This window comes from Eulemur rufifrons, chromosome 18 (assembly GCF_041146395.1).
Source record: "Eulemur rufifrons isolate Redbay chromosome 18, OSU_ERuf_1, whole genome shotgun sequence".
NCBI classification, from domain to species: Eukaryota; Metazoa; Chordata; class Mammalia; order Primates; family Lemuridae; genus Eulemur; species Eulemur rufifrons.
Genome location: NC_091000.1, coordinates 47,258,592 through 47,278,931, shown reverse-complemented (window position 1 = coordinate 47,278,931; position 20,340 = coordinate 47,258,592). Strand labels below are relative to the sequence as shown.

The window sequence follows — 20,340 nt, the reverse complement described above, 5'->3', positions numbered from 1 at the left end:
CCACTTGTCCTCCTTCTGATGTGGTCTCGGGGACAGGGGCCGAGCTTTTGGTATTAATCAGAAAGAAGGGAATGTATGTTCAGAGAGGCAAAGAGGAGTCTAGACAGACGGGCCTTGCTGAGTTTCCCCACTCAAGTCTATTAGCATTAGGTCATACCCTTTTTGTCCAATCATATTTCTACGTGGCTGTCCATATTTTCTTTAACCTAAGCATAAAAATGGACAATTTCCCCTGTATCTTTGAGTCTTCATTATGAAGGCTCCTGTATATACATGTTAAATAAATTTGTATGCCTTTTCTTCAATTAATCTGCCTTTTGCAAGTTGATTTTTCAGCAAACCTTGAGATGGAAGGGTCCCCTTGGCCTCTACAATACTTTATCACTTGGAAATAAATCAATAAATCCCGCTGGTTAAGCAAAGACTCAATCGACTATACTAAAATCCAATTCTGTTACCAAAAGCTAGGCACTTATCCTGGCACTTGTCCTCAAGGCCACTTCAGAAGAATGGGAACAAGTGGTTTGAGGAGAAAGAAAGAGAAATTTTATTCCTTTACCGGCAGGAGAGGATGGAGACTCCTGTGTGAAATGCCATTGCCCTAATGATAAACAGAAATACAGAGCTTTTAAAGTGAGGCCATTCAGCTTCAGGCAGTTGCTGTTCAACTACACTAGATGATTGTAATCTGTCCCGTCTCCTGTAGCACAAATAACAAAAGACTTAGCCTGCCCCTCTCAACCACTGGCCTGAGGCTGGGATGAAGGTTTTAGTTCTCCAAAAGGAGTGGAGGATGTTTTAAAGAGACAGAAAATATTTTTGCCATTGTTTTCAGGCCATTCCCTCTGTTACATATTCCCCACTTTCAATATTTCCCTTCCATATCTATGGCAGGAGGGGTGACTATGTTACAATTCTAGATGTAACAAATAGATTTTAAAAACCATAATACCCAGTGATGGTAAATATATATATCCAATAGTTACTGCTGACAAAAGTGAATGTAATAAAACCTTTGAGGAAAATGTAGTAAGTGAAGAAAATGAGAAATATTTTACCCCAAATATGCTGTAATATATTTTGAGATGGCTTCCATGGTCTCAGAGATAGAAGTGAGGTTGCAAAGCTATCTTTTGTGGGGGGAAATTTGCATTGTAAAGAACCTCTATTAATGCAGCCAAGTCTTTCCTTGTGACCTAGGAAATATTAACTGAGATTCTAATACCTTTAAAAGTCTGAAAAGAAACATTTATCATCTATTGACTTTGAGGGTTGTTACCTGTGAGGCTTTATCAAGGCATAACAAGACCATCTTTGCTAGCCAAGCTTCTTTTATCCCTCCCATAACCTGTCTTGTCGCCCAAAACCTGTTTGGCTACAACCCAAGCTCCCATTCTTTAAAAACCTCTGTATCTCATTGAGGAATGAAGTTTTCACTCTTAAGGCTCCCATTGTATACATGTTAAAATAAATTTGTGTGTCTTTTTCTCCAATTAATCGATCTGCCTCGTGTCATTGATTTTTCAGTGACTCTTTATGGGGCCAAGGGCCTTGCTCCCTACATAAGATTAATCAAAATGCCTTAAAATCTATACCCTTTGTGACAAAGCATTTCAATTTTACATTACCTTCAGGAAATAAATAACGTGCCATTCTCCTTTAAAATAGGAAAAGAAGCTAGAAAGCACATTATTGCTAAATACTAGAGGTTTTGTTAGAATGTATCATAGAAAATCCTTATTATTGAATATTAAGCGGATACAGAGAATCACTTCTAAAATTTTCCCTAATGCAATTTTTCTAAATTTTTGACTGTGGACATAGATTCCCTTTGGCAAGGGAACTTGATTCAATTATGGAACAGAATAGAATTTTGGTGATAGTTCCAAGCATGTATAGTGTCAAAGGTGGTATTTCATCAGCAGGGGAAAGATGTATTATTTTAAAAATCTGGCTGGTCAATGAACTGCTAGGGAATTGGTTAAAATTATGGAGAATTCATAAGAAGGAATAATATTGTATTAATATTATGAAGAATTCATCAGAAGAAATAATAAACAGGGCCAGGCATACTGGCTCACACCTATAATCCCAGCACTTTGGGAGGCCAAGGCTAAAAGATCAGTTGAATCCAGGAGTTGGAGACCAGCCTGGGTAACATAGTGGACTCTGTCTCTACAAAAAAATTTTTTAAATTACCTGGGTAAGGTGCAGCACACCTGCAATCCTAGCTACTCTGTAGGCTGATGCAGAAAGATTGCTTGACCCCAGGAGTTCAAGGTTACAGTGGACTGTGACTGTGCCACTGTACTTCAGTCTGGGAAAAAGAAAGATCCTGTCTCTGAAAAAAAAAAAAAAAAGAAAGAAAGAAAGAAAAGAAAACAGAAGAAAGAAAGGAAGGAAGGAAGAGAGAAAGGAATAATAAGCAGACATCAAAATCACCTTTTTTTGGAAAGCTCTTTAGATAAGGGAAATTGATTAAAATATAATCAGTGTAAAGAAGTTGCAAAACGCCATATACAGCACTGCATACATTTGCTTGGAAAAATATGTACATTTATCATTGATTTGCTGACTAAAATATCTTAGTAGCTAGCAGTGGGAATTATTGATTGTCCTTTTTTGTATTTTCCACAATATTAATGTTTTTCTTTTGCATTCTAAAGCCATTTATTTTTTAAAGCCTTAAAGCATACTAACAAAATAGTGCTGTATTACGAAACCGAACAAGGAAGGAAACAGAAAGCTCGCCTTTTTTTTTTTTTTTTTTGGCGCGTTAGCTATCCCCCTCCAAACAGGGCGGGCCTTCCCGCCACCTTCTTTCAGGTTCTCAATTTGGTCCGCCGGAGATGTATAAAGGGCTGCCTCAGGCAAACGCCTTCACAAGGCATCTTGTCGGTTTTGTGTGTCTTTTCTCTGTTACCATGTCTGGTCGAGGCAAGGGCGGAAAGGGTCTGGGCAAAGGCGGAGCCAAGCGCCACCGGAAGGTTCTGCGCGACAACATCCAAGGCATCACCAAACCTGCAATCCGGCGCCTGGCCCGCCGTGGCGGCGTTAAGCGTATCTCTGGCCTCATCTACGAGGAGACTCGCGGGGTGCTTAAGGTGTTCCTGGAAAACGTGATCCGCGACGCCGTCACCTACACCGAGCACGCCAAGCGCAAGACGGTCACTGCTATGGACGTGGTCTACGCGCTCAAGCGCCAGGGTCGCACTCTGTACGGTTTCGGCGGCTGAGTGCGTTTTTAGTCTTGGTTCCCAACACAAAGGCCCTTTTCAGGGCCCCCATGTTATCAGTTAAGGAGCCATTACACTTGGTTGTTGTCTAGTTCCAGAGTTACTTCTGCGCGTGCTCAGTTTCCATAGTTAATTTGCGCATGCGTTTCCAGTGACAAATCAGGTAAGGATTTTTGTTGTCAGTTACTAGCTAGCAAAGGCTAAGCACGCCGTTATGTTTAGTATTGTTGATTCTTAGCAAGCCTTACTAGACAGTGGAAAAGTAAGAAAATAGACAGTTCTGGCTTGGCCACAATAAACCATATTAAGTGTGAGCTAGATCTAACGCAACATAAAACAAATAGGTTTTTAATGAAGATGTTTTAGTATGTGTATGCTGTAAAGAGTGAGGCAAGGGACACCCCTTCTGCAATTCATGAAACGGAGTATTCAGCATATTTGAGGCCTTAATATTTGGCTATGTATTGGTGACATCTGTTCTGGCGCGCTCTGTTCAAGAAACATCCGCGTGGTAGTTTGCCAGGCTAATTGATGAACTGTAGTTATGACCACATATCTTTGATAAAGCAAACATGTCCTCAGCTCTTTGCTCCAGTTCTAATTAGCACACTAGAAGTCTGGAAAGCTAGTAGAGTACTTACTGGAGGTGATTTCCCACGGAACAGTTGGTGAGGGTAGGATGCAATTAAAAGGCTTTTCAACTAAATTATAAGGCGTTGCAGAAGTGTTCTACAGGATGAAAAAATTAACGTAACCCTCCAACCCAGGAGGACTACTGAAAAGTGTCCCTTAATACAGGGTGGAAAAGGGATTAAACGATAATAGGAAATATATCCAGATCTAACTTCAAAGACAGTTCTAGTACCCTTGCTTAGGTCTTAAATGCCATAGAGAAAAACCCAGAGCCAAAGGTGATTTTGTTTTTAGTTATATTTCCCCTACACCTTCTAAGAGTCTGTGGCTTTCCATTGATTTCTTGAATAATTTTGACGAAAATGTTAGTTCTTAAAAAAAGCTAAGTATATTGTGCATAATTTAAATGTTACTTTTATAATTAACATTTTGGTATTTGTCTTTAGAAATCTTATGCTTGTATCTTCTTGTAACAAAACATGTAACAAATATAACCAAACATTTTTGGTGTTATCTTTTTCAATTAAAGGTCCCAGATTTGAGTAATGAAACTGTTAATATGTTACTCATATCTAAACTATTTTTGGAGTTTCCCCACTGACCACTAGATTACACATAATATTTGTTTCCTCATTTTATAAGAGAAGACATAATTTATATTTGTACTTAGTCACATACAAATGTGAGAACTGTTCTGTTATATATTGTACAATATGAGAAAAAACATTGCAAATCAAAAAAAGGAAATTATGCATCTCTAAATTAACCAGATAAAATGTATTTAATAGGCTGGGCATAGTGGCTCATGTCTGTAAAACCAGTACTTTGAAGGCTGAGGCAGGGGTATTGCTTGAGGCAGTATAGCAAGACAAAAAATAAAAAAATTAGCCAGTGAAAGATGGATAGAACATACTTACTTTCATAGAAAAGTCTAGCACAAAACTGCCAACAAACTGATTTTCTTCCTAGGTATAAATGCCCTTGTTATTTGGTGGTAATAAACGCAAATACTTTATGTGATATATAAGTAGGCCCTAGAGGTTTTTCTCACTATTGATAGTATGATACCTAAATAAAGGATTCTATTCTTCCGTATACTGATAATGTTGATTAATAAATAACGCAGATATTTTATCTTATCAATAGATGGTTCCTGTTTCTCCATACAATTATCTAAAGGCTCCTGCTACACAATACAGATCTGAAATTGAGTTTTCCAGCAGCATCAAAATAACTTTAAGAAAGGACTGGGCCGGTTACCTGTCATACTCAACTACAGTATATACTAAACATTCTTGATTTAATATTTTCCAGGGCATAATAGAAGCAACCTGCTTTACTTAGGATCAAGAAAGCAATTATTAATTACTTAAGACTGAATGAACTAATTTGTGACCAAAGTTCCTTTACTAATGCGTTCTTAACATACTTGAAGTTGCTATCTTTTTCAAACTGTCTTCTCAAATTTTAGGAAAATATTCTAAACATCTTCTGATAACTTATTAGGAATACTTAGCAATAATGACTCTGTAGAAAATATATGATATATATTGATTGGCCCTTTCTACAAAAAAACATGAAAAAGGGATCGGATATTATACAAAATTCTTTTACTAAGTCCCATTACTTTTCAAAGGGATACAGTTTTTAACAGACTAATCAGTCCTTCTTAAAACAAGCAAGCCTTTTTATCTTTTCACAACTATATCATTAAAATACATCAAGTTGAACAAAAGATAAAATTTGAAATATTCTATTATAAAATACCTGTCCACGGGTCTGATTATATTTGATAAAATTCTTAGTCTTGGTTTCCTGACATTTTAAAATATTCATTTCTTGTACTACTTGAGACTATTCAGTTCCGCTAGAGAAATGTGATGGATGAAACTTATGCATTCAGTATAAACAGTAAGTAGAGCATGTATGATTAAATATATTAAGGAGTGAAGGGCCGGGCGCGGTGGCTCACGCCTGTAATCCTAGCACTCTGGGAGGCTGAGGCGGGCGGATCACTGGAGCTCAGGAGTTCGAGACCAGCCTGAGCAAGAGTGAGACCCCGTCTCTACTAAAAATAGAAAGAAATTATCTGGCCAACTAAAAATATATATAGAAAAAATTAGCCGGGCATGGTGGCGCATGCCTGTAGTCCCAGCTACTCGGGAGGCTGAGGCAGTAGGATCGCTTCAGCCCAGGAGTTTGAGGTTGCTGTGAGCTAGGCTGACGCCATGGCACTCACTCTAGCCCGGGCAACAGAGCGAGACTCTGTCTCAAAAAAAAAAAAAAAAAAAAAAAAAAAGGAGTGAAGGACCAAGAGATAGATAATATTCATGAGGCACTATTCATACATGATATATCTGGATACTAAATATGCATGAGGTACAGGAGACACTAAATATTCATAATATATTAAATATACTTGACCCGTTTGGTGCCTTAATTCAGTCTCTCTGGTGATATCCATTCTGGCCCCATATGTCCTTTGTTCAAGAAACACACAAATTCCATGGCTATTCAGAAGGCTATGGTGAGCAACAGTTGTGACCAGGCATGTTTGTCTCTCCTCTTCAATAGAGTAAGTGTTTGTCATTGGCCCAGAATACTTAGCATTTGTGGGCCTCCTTGCCCAAATTTGGACTCTGGTCATCATAACCATAAGCACATCATCAGCGAAGAAGGCTGGTGCAGCAGTGAAACATATAAGATATATGAGCATTGTATAACCCGTGATTCAGCTACTGTGGTCTACCTGGCTTGCACCCTCATCCTAAATGTTAACTTACCTCATTTCTTTCCCCTTGCTGCATGTTTAAATTGATTTAATAAACCATCCCCCACACTTGAATTTGGTCTGCGTATTTTTGTGGCACAGGAGAGTTTGCCTGGTAGAGTATTTGCACTCTGCCAGGAGGTCAAGGTAACTTCCTACAGGACAGTGGGGAGCCGGGAAAATATTAAGGAAGCTGAAGCCAGTAATCTGGAGATGATAGTCACTTATACAGGGCAGTAACCTGGAGGTATTGAGAATTGGTCAGTGTCTGCATGTATCTTGAAGGCAAACCAAGAAAGATTGTTAGCAAGTTGAATATAAGTATGAAAAACGACAAGGATAAAGGTATTATCAATTGAATGGAGTAGTTTTTTAATGGAAGAAGATTGGAAAAGGGACTATACATGGTACTTAGAGCATTGAGTTATGATAACTTTTTCTACTTGTTCAGGTTATGGTTTCTTTTTAGGGGATTTTCCCAGTATAGTTGGAGAGGAAAGCCGAGCAGTTGTCCTAGGTTTCTGGTGTCTTGACTCCAGCTGTTGAACCTAGCAAATGTTTATAGCAAGATCTTTTTATGCGACAACCTTTAATCTATTAACCATAGATAAATAAAATCTGTGAGTTTTGACCTACATCCTTTCTTAGGATAAAGATAAGAATTTGAATTCCTGGATGGGTGGGGTGGCTCATGCCTGTAGTCTCAGCACTTTTGGAAGCTGAGGCAGGAGAATTACTTGAGGCCAGGAATTCAAGACCAGATTGGGCAACATAGTGGGATCTCAAGCTCCACAAAAAAAATGTTAAAAATTAGCCAGGTGTGGTGGTCCTCACCTGTAGTCCTAGTTACTTAGGAGGCTGAGGCAAGAAGTTCTGGGGCTGGGAGCAGTGGCTCACATCTGTAATCCCAGCATTTGGGGAGGCTGAGGTGGGAGGGTCACTTGAGGCCAGGAGTTAGAGAGAGACAAGCCTGAGCAAGAGCGAGACCCTGTCTCTCCAAGAAAGTAGAAAAAATTAGCCGGGCGTGGTGGCACACGGCTGTAGTTCCAGCTACTCAGGAGGCTGGGGCAGAAGAATCGCTTGAGCCAGGAGTTTGAGGTTGCTGTGAGTTGCAGTAAGCTATGATGACACCACTGCACTCTACCCTGGGCAACAGAGCAAGCCCCTGTCTCAACAACAACAACAAAAAAAGAAGTTCACTTGAGCCTAGGCATACAAGGCTGCGGTGCGCTATGATCACCTGCCACTGCACCCCAGCCTGGGTGACATAGAGAGATTCTGTCTCTAAAAAAAAAATAAATAAATAAAAGAATTTGAATTATTGAGTGTGACACATAGCCTCTCAATACAACAAAGGATGCTTACAACAAAGAATAATCCACCCTTTGTCCCTTAATGTGGGTCAGAGCTCTGGGGCTCAGAGTTCCACAGCCTTGGGGTGTGTTCTCTCATTTAAAGTTGAAGTTGATAAGAAGAAGATAGTATTAAAACAAATTTCCCCTTAAACTTCAAAGGCCTGCGGGACCAGTGATTAATGGGAAGTGCTAAGTCATATTTGAGGTGACCCAAACCCAGAGATTCTGATTTAATTGGTCTAAGGAAAGAACTAGTTGATACTTAAACAAACAAAAACTTTTCCTCCTGTTTCTTATGTGCTGTCAGTTAAGAGACAAAGCACTAATCTACATATCTGGTATTTTTTTTTCTGCCAGAAAAAAAGAAATGAGATTAATAGACAGGTAGTGAGAATATGGTTAGGGAAGGACAAAAATCACAGCAAACCTATCCAGCCATGCCGTAGTCATCCTCAGAAGGGTAGGGAGGATCCTGCCCTTCATTTACAACCCAGAATGTGGGTACAAGCTAAAGAAAAGATATGACACTGAAGGAATAATCAAGATAATATCACCATTTGCAAAAATTGTTTGAAAAAATGTAACTTGACATTTGGGTATTTCCTGTGGTTCCATAATAGACTAGGGTATCTTCTAAATCTAGTCATACAATGGCTGGTTGAATCTGAAGTACTGGAATGTGGTTATTTTAAAAGCTCTCTCTCACGCAAGGGTCACAAAGTCATATGAAATTGGAGGTGAGGCATAAATGAGTAATATTAAGTGCTTCACGTTGTACTTACTATGTGTCGGACACTGTGTTCTAAGCATTTTTCATTGATCAGCTCATTTAATCTTTACAACAGCACTTTGAGCTAGGTACTATCATCATCATCACACAAATGTTCAAATAAATAGAGGCTCAGAGACTACATGTAAATTAATCCAAGTTCTCATAACTAGAAATTGATTGGTGTAAGTTTGATCCCAAGTCATCTGGTTCTAATGGTTGTGCTTAAAACATTTCACCACACTATATCACATCACTTTGATGGTATAAAGTTGTAAAATAGAACATTTACATCTTGAGTTTTTGTTTATGTTTCTTTACATCCTAAAAAGATTATTCTTTATGTCCAAAGAAAAATTTATGCGGGCCCACCCACTTGTCAATGCCAGAGCTGACAAATTTTCAGGATTTAAAAATAGGTTTTTCATATAAAATGTTTTTTTTTTTTTTTTTTTTTTTTTTTGCACTACTGACAAAAACCACAGATAAAAAAAAAAAAAAAAAAGTCTAAAACACATCTGCACTCCACACTTGGACTACAAGTTTTGTACTTTTGGTATATCTGAATCAATGCTACTGTAATTGTCCCTCCTGACTTTTTGTTTGATATCATCAATGACTCTATCATTTTCAGCATCAACACTTAATGAATGCTCATTGAACCTAACCCCCCCCCAAAAAAACCTAAAAAAATAGCTTTACTCACTAGATTCCATTTATGAATTTAAACTTAAAAGCTCTCTCATGGAATCAACTTACATGTTCATCACCGGATGAATAAAGAAAATGTGGCATGTATACAATGGAATACTATTCAGCCTTAAAAAAAGAAATAAACCTGCCATGATAGACAACATAGATGAAGCTGGAGAACATTATAAGTGAAATAAGCCAGACACAGAAAGACAAACATTGCATGACCTCATTTATATGTGGCATCTAAAAAAGTTGAACTAAGAGCAGAATGGTGGTTGCCACGGGATGAAGGTGGGGATGCAATGGGGAGATGTTGGTCAAAGAGCATAAACCCAGAAAGAATGAATAAATTCTGGAGATCCATTGTACAGCATCGTGACAAGTTTATTGTATACTGGAAAATTAGTATTAAACATTAAAATATTAAATGCTCTCACCACAAAAATATGAGGTGATAGATGTTAAGCTCGATTTAATTATTCCACAAGGTAAACATCTCAAATAACTTACATTGTATACTTGCGTCAGTTATACCTTAGATACCCATATTAAAAAACGAAACAAAAAAACCTTCCAAGGCAAGAAAAACAGTAGTCGTTTCTTTGTTGAGTTCTTTAAAAACTTCCCTGCTGAGTTTTGGGTTTTCAACAACTTCTGAATACTACCGCTTAGTTTTGGTGTTACATGCTTACAGCATGTTTTGAGTTTCTCTCGCAACGTCTGCACGATCATAAAAAGCTTCCAACATTAGGAATACGAATCCCCTAGAGTAAACTACGCAACTTTAAGACTGCGCGACAGTATACTTAAAATCCTACCAAGATTAGCTGGCCAGCGGCCAACAGCATAGCTTCAGAACTGGGCGTACGCGCGTGCTGAGGAAACGAAAAACACACAGCAGAGTAACATTAAGAACCGTTAAATAAGTTTTTAAAAACAGGTTTAAGTGTCACGGCTCCTCAGGTGAGAGGGTAAGGGGCCCTGAAAAGGGCCTTTTTTGTTAAGAATGGAGGAAAAGACCAAATGTTTAGCCTCCAAAGCCGTACAGAGTGCGACCCTGGCGCTTGAGCGCGTAGACCACGTCCATAGCAGTGACCGTCTTGCGCTTGGCGTGCTCGGTGTAGGTGACGGCGTCGCGGATCACGTTTTCCAGGAACACCTTAAGCACCCCGCGAGTCTCCTCGTAGATGAGGCCGGAGATACGCTTAACGCCGCCACGGCGGGCCAGGCGCCGGATTGCAGGTTTGGTGATGCCTTGGATGTTGTCGCGCAGAACCTTCCGGTGGCGCTTGGCTCCGCCTTTGCCCAGACCCTTCCCGCCCTTGCCTCGGCCAGACATGGTAACAAAGAAAAGACACACAAGACCGACAAGATGCCTTGTGAAGGCGTTTGCCTGAGGCAGCCCTTTATACGTCTCCGGCGGACCAAATTGAGAACCTGAAAGAAGGTGGCGGGAAGGCCCGCCCCTAGTGGGGGAGGGAAAAATCTAATGAATAAAAGCGAGCTTCTTATTGTGAGTTTTGTAGCAACTGTTCTGTTACTATGTTTTAAGGCTTTAGAAAGTAAATGGCTTTTGAATGCAAAAGAAAAACATTACTATTGTAGAAACTACACAAAAAGGACAAACAATAAAGCAACTTGTTATCACAAAAAGATCACTGCTAACTAATATTTTGGTGAACAGATAAATGCACATTTTCCATTTGTAACCTCTTTACAATGATTACATTTTAATTTCTCTTATTTAAAAAGAAGAAAGTTATTTTTAATGTCTACCTTTCTTATAAATTTTCATGACAGCGTTAACCAATTCCCTAGTAATTTATCAAATTTTTAAAATAACATCTTTTGCACAATTAACATAAATGTACTTCAGTATGTTTGGGACCAATACTAAAATTTCTATATTTTTATTACATTAAAATTTAAAAATTTAGCTGACATTAGAGGTCTCACAATTTGTATTACAGATCTCCTCATTCTTTCTTTTCCAAATTTCCTAATCTAGTTTCACCAAGATTTCTATTCTAGGCAACTTTAGAATAATTTTGTCGTTTGAATGAAACTTGAGATATTGATCATAATTGCATTAAATTTATAAATTACTTGGAATAGGATTAAAATCCTTAAAATAACTTCTTATAATCAGAAACTTGGTGTTTCTAGGTTTTTAGAAAGCTTTTTTTAATGATGCAACTAAAGATGTGGTTTTCAACAATATTTAATATGGAATAATCTTCCTTGCATATATTGAGTTTTCTTTCTTTTTTTTTCAAACAAATACAGGGTTATACTCTGAAATTCTTTTTAACACTAATGAAAATTATAAAGTTTCTAAAACTATCCTACTGAAACCCCTTGTTCTTCATTTATTTGTTTTAGAAAGTGGTTAAGAGCTGAAACTCTGGAGTTAGAAACACCCAATTTTAAATTGAATCTTCTTTAATGACTGGACTTTAGTTTACTTGCTTATGCTTTCTAAATTTTTGCTCATCTATTAGGTGAGATTAGGGTAATTACATTACAGTTTGGGTGCAGAAAATGATTCCCCCAGATATGGCACTGGGGCATGCTGATTACTTTTGAAAATTGAAAGGCCTCAGAAATAAGCCTAAGAAGAAAGGTCCCTCCTAACTTAGTTCCCCCAACCTCCAAATGCAGGGAGGGACTCTTGTCTGGAATTTCCTCATCTGACCAAGAAAGTGGTTTTTAAAAACTGGTTAAAGCACAATTACCTTCTATCCCCTCCCTATTACCTCATTATCTCGTAATATTTGTGGGAAAGGAAGACTGAAAAAATGCAACCACACCTGGATGGACTTTTCCACAAGCTGATGCTTGCCTCTCCAGCTCACTTAAATTACAAAGAGAATTATTTACAAGTTAATTTGTCTTTATGGTCCATTTATTCTCCCTAGTAATCATATACTACCCCATAAAAGAATTAAGAATTAAAATTATTTTAATGGGTAGTAAATGATTAGTACCTACCTTCCCCAACTCCTTCTTCCCCTATGGAAAAGGGTATATAAACTTCTGTGCCCCATTGGGGGATTGGGATAATCACTTTGTGATTCTTCTCTGTGCACATTAAGAAATTTGTATACCATTACTCCTATTAATCTGCCTTTTGTTGGTTTACTTTTATTGAGTCTCCAGAGGGTGAAGTTTTCCCTCGGTCCCTACAGTACTTACCTCATCAGTTACCGTAAACTCCTGTAATCCTAGTACTCTGGGAGGCCAAAGCAGTAGAATCTCTTGAGGTCTGGAGTTGGAGACCAGCCTGAGCAAGAGTGAGACCCTTCTCTATAAAAACATTACAAAACTTTGCCGGGCGTGGTGACGGGTGCCCATGATCCCAGCTACTCTGGAGGCTGAGGAAGGAGGATCGCTTGAGCCTAGGAGTTTGAGGTTGCAATGAACTATGATGACACCACTGCACTCTAGCCAGGGTGACAGAGGAGACTCTGTCTCAAAAAAAAAAAAAAAAAAGTTACTCTAAGAATTAATGGAGACAAGGAGGCCAGGCACAGTGGCTCAGGCCTGTAATCCCTGGTCTTTGGGAGGCCGAGGTGGGAGGATTGCTGGAGCCCAGGAGTTAAACTGAGCTGATTGTGCAACACTGCACTACAGCCTGAGGAATGTGAGGCCCTGTCTCAAAATAATTAATGGAGGCTAGTGACACACACCTGTTTGAGATTGCTGTTTTATTCCAAGAAATGTTATTTGCATTGTCATTGCAATTGAGATTTAAATCTAATAAATGCAAATGTTTCAAGAGACAGAAGATTGATTCCAATGGACAAGAAATGCCTATAGAAATTCATTTTAATTAACATGTCTTGAGTAAAACTAAGTATTAGTTAATGATATACACATTATGTGAATAGAAGGCCCTCTCTAGCTAAGGTGACTTGGTGATCTGAGGGAATGAATTACAGTGAAAAGGGAGCAGTAAAAATTGACAGGAACAGGATATGACTGATAAAGGTAAAGATCTTGATCTACAAGGTCCACTATTCATGTCTTTAAGTGACATGTTCTTCCTAATGTAATCCCACACTATCTTTACTTCACCGTCATTTATTTAGACAATCCATTATAAAATTACTCGCTGAGGCCAACTTGAAACTTTTAGTTATAAACTTTACCTATCTGGATTAATACTGTATTTCCATCTAGGGGGGTGCCTGACACATTAATGATGCTCAGTTAAGATTGAGTTGAATTAGAATTCAGGACTCTTAATATATCCTCAAGGATCACAGGGATACCCAAATTTTGTTATGGTTTTATTAAGTATAAACTATACTCTCAAGCAAGCAAATTTCTTTACAAGCTGGAATTCTTAACTCTGGAAAAAATCTGACACTAAAACTTTGTTACATTAATAGGATTAGCCAACATTTCCATATCCTCTTGCTACTCTAAAACAATGTGACTTCAAAGGCGCTTTGATTTTCCTTCGCTCTTCATACTTAAGGTGCAAAAGTAAAAAAAAAAAAAGAAAAACCATTGCTGTGAGTCTCCTGAAGATATCGTACTAAAAAAAAAGAAAAATGAAAACCATTGCAAATCGATTCAGCTATTGAATAATGTTGAGCACAGCTCCTCTTTGAGAATAATTAAGTGGCTCTGAAAAGAACCTTTTGATTTGGACAAAAGCTATGAGAAACAAACTGCTCCAGACCTCTACTTGCCCTTGGCTTTATGATGACTCTCAGTCTTCTTGGGGAGCAGCACCGCCTGGATGTTCGGCAGGACACCGCCCTGAGCGATGGTGACTTTGCCCAGCAGCTTGTTGAGCTCCTCGTCGTTACGAATGGCCAACTGTAGATGGCGCGGGATGATGCGTGTCTTCTTGTTATCGCGAGCCGCGTTGCCAGCCAGCTCCAAGATCTCGGCGGTCAAATACTCCAGCACCGCCGCCAGGTACACTGGCGCGCCGGCCCCGACCCGCTCGGCATAGTTGCCCTTGCGGAGAAGACGGTGCACTCGGCCTACGGGGAACTGGAGCCCCGCCCGGGAAGAGCGGGTCTTGGCTTTGGCGCGAGTCTTACCGCCCTGCTTGCCACGTCCAGACATGACACCGAGGTAACCGGCCAAAATACAGCCTAAGGTACGTTAACGAAAGCTGCGCTACTTATAGTCATCACTGGACGCAAAAACGAAGCTATGCCATTGGCTAAAAATACAGTTGTTCTTAGACCAATGGAATTGTTGCTTTGAAATACACTTATTTTGATTGGACAAAGTTAATGTATGACGTTTCCTGGACACCATAGTCAGACTTCACTCATTTCCTTTATTGCTTAATGAGCTGTGAATAAAGAGGACGTTTACCGGCCTGTACTTATTCCTGTTCTTTAGCTTCTGGACGGTTACTCCTGACCATGCCTGAGCCCTCAAAGTCCGCTCCTGCCCCGAAGAAGGGCTCCAAGAAGGCGGTGACCAAGGCCCAAAAGAAGGACGGCAAGAAGCGCAAGCGCAGCCGCAAGGAGAGCTACTCCGTGTACGTGTACAAGGTGCTCAAGCAGGTCCACCCCGACACCGGCATCTCCTCTAAGGCCATGGGCATCATGAACTCTTTTGTCAACGACATCTTCGAGCGCATCGCGGGGGAGGCCTCTCGCCTGGCGCATTACAACAAGCGCTCGACCATCACCTCCAGGGAGATCCAGACGGCTGTGCGCCTGCTGCTGCCCGGAGAGCTGGCCAAGCACGCCGTGTCCGAGGGCACCAAGGCTGTCACCAAGTACACCAGCTCCAAGTGAGCCCGCAAGCCGCAGAGAAATCGGTCAGTCTCTATCCACATCCCAAAGGCTCTTTTCAGAGCCACTCAGTCTTCCAAAGAGAGCTAGCACTCAGTTTTCACTTTTCTTGCAGCGAGTATCTCTTATTTGCTACAAAGAACAATTTACGAGTTTCCTTATTTTGGGCTTGTTAGGAAATTACTTTGCATTGCAATGTACTGCATGCTGCAGGGACGCTCAGAACAATTTTACATGAATTTATATCAGGAAGGGTCAGGTTTATCTTCAGACAAGCCTAGTACGGGAAAAGTTCAATGCTCTTTATCCCAAAAGAAAATCTACTCATCTTCAAAAACGTCAAACTGGTAAAATATCGTTAATAATTTAGGCTCTTTATCCTTCATTTTTGTGTGTACTTTACTAATGAATCTAGGCACACACAGAAACGAACAGATCGCCTTCACTTTTGTTTTCTTTTGGGGGTAGTGCTGTTTCTCCTGTCCTGTCCCAGAGTTTGGTTTTGACAAATATTAAAATAGGCAGAAGAAAAAAAAAAAGTCGGAACCCAATTCAAAGTATCGTCCGCGTCAGAGGCCGAGTTGGTGTCATTGGCTAATCCAGACGCTGCGCGGGCAATTTGAAAGTTCACCGCTGGTTTCTCTTTGTGACTCTTGTTTTAATTGGGAAAATTCTGGGCAGTGTGGGTTTGTGAGAGGAATCGTGTCATTTTATTCACTCCCTTATTTCTCTTGAGTGGAATTCCTCTTTATGAACAGGATTTGGTTCTATTTCCTATCTTTCCTGTTAGGATCTGTTCCTTGTTTTCTTTTTCTCTGTGTGTCACTTGCATTTACTATTTATCGAGTGGAAGAAATTTAAAAAGAAAAAGAGAAAGTAGAGCAGGAGAAGGCTGTTCCCACTTTCTCTCAACCCAGAACTCTGGAAATCAAAATCAGTTTCTCCATTTTAAGCCTCTAAATGGCATATTTAACACTATTTTGATCTTTGCCAGCAATCAACTGTTGGAACTCTTTAATATTGAGTTGTATTTGCTGAAGGTTTTTGATATCTTCTATCCAATTAAGGTATTCCAGTGACCCATCAATTTGACTTTTAGGTGTTTACATGAGAGAGTATTTTGCACATGCAACAGGAGACATATAAGAATGGAACAATGCTATTGTTTAATATCAAAACACTAGAAGCAGTCACATGTTCATGGTCAAAAGAATAAATACATTTATTGAGTTTCATTCATATTATAAAATATTATACAGAGAAAATAAACTACACAGTACATGCTTGAATTTCAGGAACAGAAGTCTCAGAAGGTTCATATATTATGCCATTTTATAAATCTCAAAAAAACTCAAATATATATTGTTTAAGTGTATACAGAAGCACATGTATGATAATAAAACTATTTTTAAGAGACAGCTTTTAAAATATCAGTCAGTGGTACCTCAGTAATGAAGGCAGGATGAGGGTGTGGGGTTACAAGTTCAGTCAAGAGTGTTTTATATAATTTGCTTTATAGTTTAAGTGCATGTTACATATATTATCTTTATGTATCGAATACTATACTGAAAAATATAATAGAGAGGGAAAAAATCCTTGTATAAAAACAAGTTCCAAGCATCATATCGTTTGCAATAAAGGAAAACATAAATGAGAAACCCAAACCCAATAGAGTGTCTTTAAATATTATTAATTTGTTGTAGAGAAGAGGAAAAGAAAGAGAAGACTGACAGAGGCAATTAAAAAGGCCCATAGACTCGGAGAATTCAAGGTTTTGGCTAAAATTAAGAGACAGCAGCCAATCTCTAGATATCCTTGCTCCTGAGTCTGTAGACCAAGACCTCTGAACTAAGAATCCTGATTCCCAGGAAGTGCTTGGAAGATCCTGATGGAGCTTCATTTCAGTTTGTTTCTTCACATTATTTGATGTATTGAATCTGCATTTAGCACAAAATGGATAGAATTCATACTTCATAAATCCAGTGAATTAATGGTTCTTCCTTCACTGCTTTTCCACCTATCTAAATCCTAATTTATCCTCCAAAATCCACTCAAGTCTCAGTTACTCTCTGAAGCCCTCCCTATTATGGCCTAGCTGAGCTTTGTCTTCCTTCAGTTCCTCGAGCTCTTATAAACCTCATGTCTACTCAGCTTCTCACAAAATCTTTGTAACATCTCTGTGGAGGTTGAGTGTATGTGTATGTGTATGCATGTGTGTATGTTGATATATGTTATGTATGTGTATGTGTATATGTCCTGTATCTCTCTCAATACAGTTAGAACAGAGATTATGTTTTTTTCCATTTATGTATCTTCTCTTCTCCCACTATCTCAGCTCCAGTATATTTGAGGATAGCAAATTCACCACACATTTGGGTTTTGTCATCATGACTTTTCATAGCACAGATGCCTTTGATCCTCTTCATTAATTAATACAGATAATCAGTAGCAAATTCTTTTTTTGGTTTGTATTATAGAATGAGGGAATCAGCAGATAAAATCCAGGAGAGAAAATGAGAGGTGGATTTGGAGCAATTAAGTTATCTAAACACATTCTCCAGGCCAGGATAAAAATTATAGAAGCTACTGGTTATTAAAAATACACAGAGAAAAAATATATACATATATGTCTATATATCTATACCTATATATCTCTATGTAAGTTTGGTTCTCAGGAACTGCTTCAATGACTTGGGATTGTCAGCAGGGAAGAAGATATCTAGAAGAATATAAAAAGGGGTGCCTAAAATCTGTGTGGATAATGGATAGAAGATGCAGAAGAAATTTTAGCACCTCTAAACAAGGTTCACATATCAGATCCATAACTCTCCATTATATAGAAAGTTAAAATTCTTAAAACAGAGAGAGAGAGAAGAGCTCAAAGCTAGATCTTGTGTTATTTGCACATTGGTGAGCAAAGCATATAACCCTCTGTTGCTGAAACAATCTTAATGAATTTATGACATTGCTGATAAGCCATGAGAAATTGATCAGAGCTAATCCAAACCACTTTATCACTTTATTTTTTTTACCCTGGAACATATATATGGTAGCTTTAAGAATCCACATGATTTGCCCAAGTAATTTTTTGTCAATATTTTTTCCCTAAAGAAAAATTTACTGAACAGAAAGGAACTGATTGGAAGATAGAAATATATGAGAGAATCTGATCCTAAAGAACATTTTTCAAGCTATGTCACCTGAATAAATGACATTTGTCCAGCCTAGAAAAAATTATGTTTTCATCATTGGAAACACATTGCTCCATTCCACAGAGATTGTAAGAAACATACTGACAAAGCCTAATTCTTTTTCACGGATTCCTGGATTTTACCCAGTCTATCATCTCTCAGTTATTACACTTTATTGGGAACTGTAAGTTAGTGTGATCACAACTTATTGAAATTAAATTTTAAATTGCTTAATGTGGAAAACATCTAAATCTTACCACCCATAAATTTATACCATCTCAAATGTCTATTACTTCTGCAGATGACTAGTTTATCCATTTCCCAATTTTTTTAACTTCTGTTTCAGAAGTTTCTCTTTTTTAATACAGTCACCAAAATCATAAAGGTGTTGCCTGTTGGGAGGCTGCATGAGGTAAAGCAGACGTGTGGTATCAAAAAGCAAAATGAAACAAAATCAAACACAAGGAAAATTTTCCAGACTGGAATAATAATATAAAATTTCTATCAACTCTTACACAGTTGAACATACAGGTAGGTTTTCCGAGGAGGTCAATGAATGTGAGTGATTACATTTAACAAGGATTTATTAAGGGCCTGAAAGTGCAAAGAACAATGGTAGGTAGTGGGCGGGGATAGCTTATGAGAACTCATTACCTCACCCCTGCAAGTAAGAATTCCCACTGGTAAAAGAAAGAATAAGATAAGTGCCTCAGACAAAGATACACCAGAGAGAAGGAATTATTTTTGATGGAGAAATTAGGAAAAGCTGGGATTCTAAGTGTATTAATTTGACTGAAGGTTTAAGAAGGATCTCTGACTGCTGAGGGGGAGGATAGACTGCAGGAGCATGAGGAAAGGATCAGGCATACCAGGTAGAAGCTACTGCAGTAACCAGGAGAGAGGACAGAGGTGCCAATGGAGAGAGAGTGAGATCATAGCTCACTGTAACTTTGAACTCCTGGGATCAAGCAATCCTCCTGCCTCAGCCTCCTGAGTAGCTAGGACTACAGGCACGCACCACTTTACCTGACTATTTGTTTGTTTGTTTGCTTTTTAATTTTTTGTAGAGATGAGGTCTCACTGTGTTGCCCAGGTTGGTCTGGAACTCCTGGCCTCAAGCAATCCTCCCAAATCAACCTCCCGAAGTACTGGGATTACAGGCATGAAGCCTTCTGTTTTGACCGTCACCATTGCTAAGAGGATAACTGCCAAGATCCTAAAATGGAGGAAATGTTTCCTACAGAGCATAATAGAATTTTACATAAAGGGACTAAAAAAGGGAAAGATTAGATTTTAAAACCTTTAAAAGTGATATGAAGTAAAAACAATAACAAATTTATAGACATGTGTATGGAACTTTCCAGGGCTCTCTTTTAATTATTTGAAAAGCTAGAGTAATATTCTTATGAAAAGAATAAATAACAATTAAGTAACATTATGGATTGCCATCACTGTAAAAAATAAGAATTAAAAGACAAAGATAATGTAACATATAGTTGTTTATGTATTTCTTAGCTATATAGCTAGTAAACTTCTGAAACACCTTGTTACTCAAGAACAAAAAAATACACTATTCTATCAATTAACCACTTCATGCCATTTGTCTGAATTGCATATGAAAATATATATAGGTGAGCTACTATGTTTAATTTGCAATACTGCAATACGCTCAAGACATAAAGGAGTGGTTGGCCATAAAAGTCTCTCAGTCTCAGGTCGTGAGATAAGGGCAAGGGAGAAAATTCTTTGACTCTTTTCTTAAGACCTCACATTCAAAGCTGAATAGGTATGGCCTTTATCTTTCTGGAAATTGTATTTTTTTCCGAAGTGATATATAATCCCAAATTTCTGAAATTTTATATTAGATACTACTTTAAAAAGAATATTTTTTTGTATTTTATAATAAAACATGGAGACAA

General features: G+C 38.5%; 4 protein-coding genes across 4 annotated transcripts; 2 read left to right on the top strand and 2 right to left on the bottom strand.

Annotated features, from left to right (window-relative positions):
* The first annotated feature begins 2,879 nt into the window (after positions 1-2,879).
* On the top strand, positions 2,880-3,317 carry LOC138399095 (histone H4). Its single transcript, XM_069493586.1, has one exon. The coding sequence runs from the start codon at positions 2,925-2,927 to the stop codon at positions 3,234-3,236; it is 312 nt and encodes a 103-aa protein (XP_069349687.1). The 5' UTR covers positions 2,880-2,924; the 3' UTR covers positions 3,237-3,317.
* Positions 3,318-10,460: 7,143 nt separating this feature from the next.
* On the bottom strand, positions 10,461-10,810 carry LOC138399094 (histone H4). Its single transcript, XM_069493585.1, has one exon. The coding sequence runs from the start codon at positions 10,796-10,798 to the stop codon at positions 10,487-10,489; it is 312 nt and encodes a 103-aa protein (XP_069349686.1). The 5' UTR covers positions 10,799-10,810; the 3' UTR covers positions 10,461-10,486.
* A 47-nt stretch (positions 10,811-10,857) lies between these two features.
* Positions 10,858-14,566, bottom strand: LOC138399083 (histone H2A type 1-like). The gene is made up of 2 exons (XM_069493573.1): positions 14,150-14,566; positions 10,858-10,925 (listed from the first exon to the last, which is right to left on the bottom strand). The coding sequence occupies exon 1, from the start codon at positions 14,542-14,544 to the stop codon at positions 14,152-14,154; it is 393 nt and encodes a 130-aa protein (XP_069349674.1). The 5' UTR covers positions 14,545-14,566; the 3' UTR covers positions 10,858-10,925; positions 14,150-14,151.
* A 238-nt stretch (positions 14,567-14,804) lies between these two features.
* Positions 14,805-19,548, top strand: LOC138399090 (histone H2B type 1-N). The gene is made up of 2 exons (XM_069493583.1): positions 14,805-15,256; positions 19,489-19,548. Exon 1 carries the CDS (start codon positions 14,853-14,855, stop codon positions 15,231-15,233), a length of 381 nt encoding a protein of 126 aa, XP_069349684.1. The 5' UTR covers positions 14,805-14,852; the 3' UTR covers positions 15,234-15,256; positions 19,489-19,548.
* Positions 19,549-20,340: the final 792 nt, after the last annotated feature.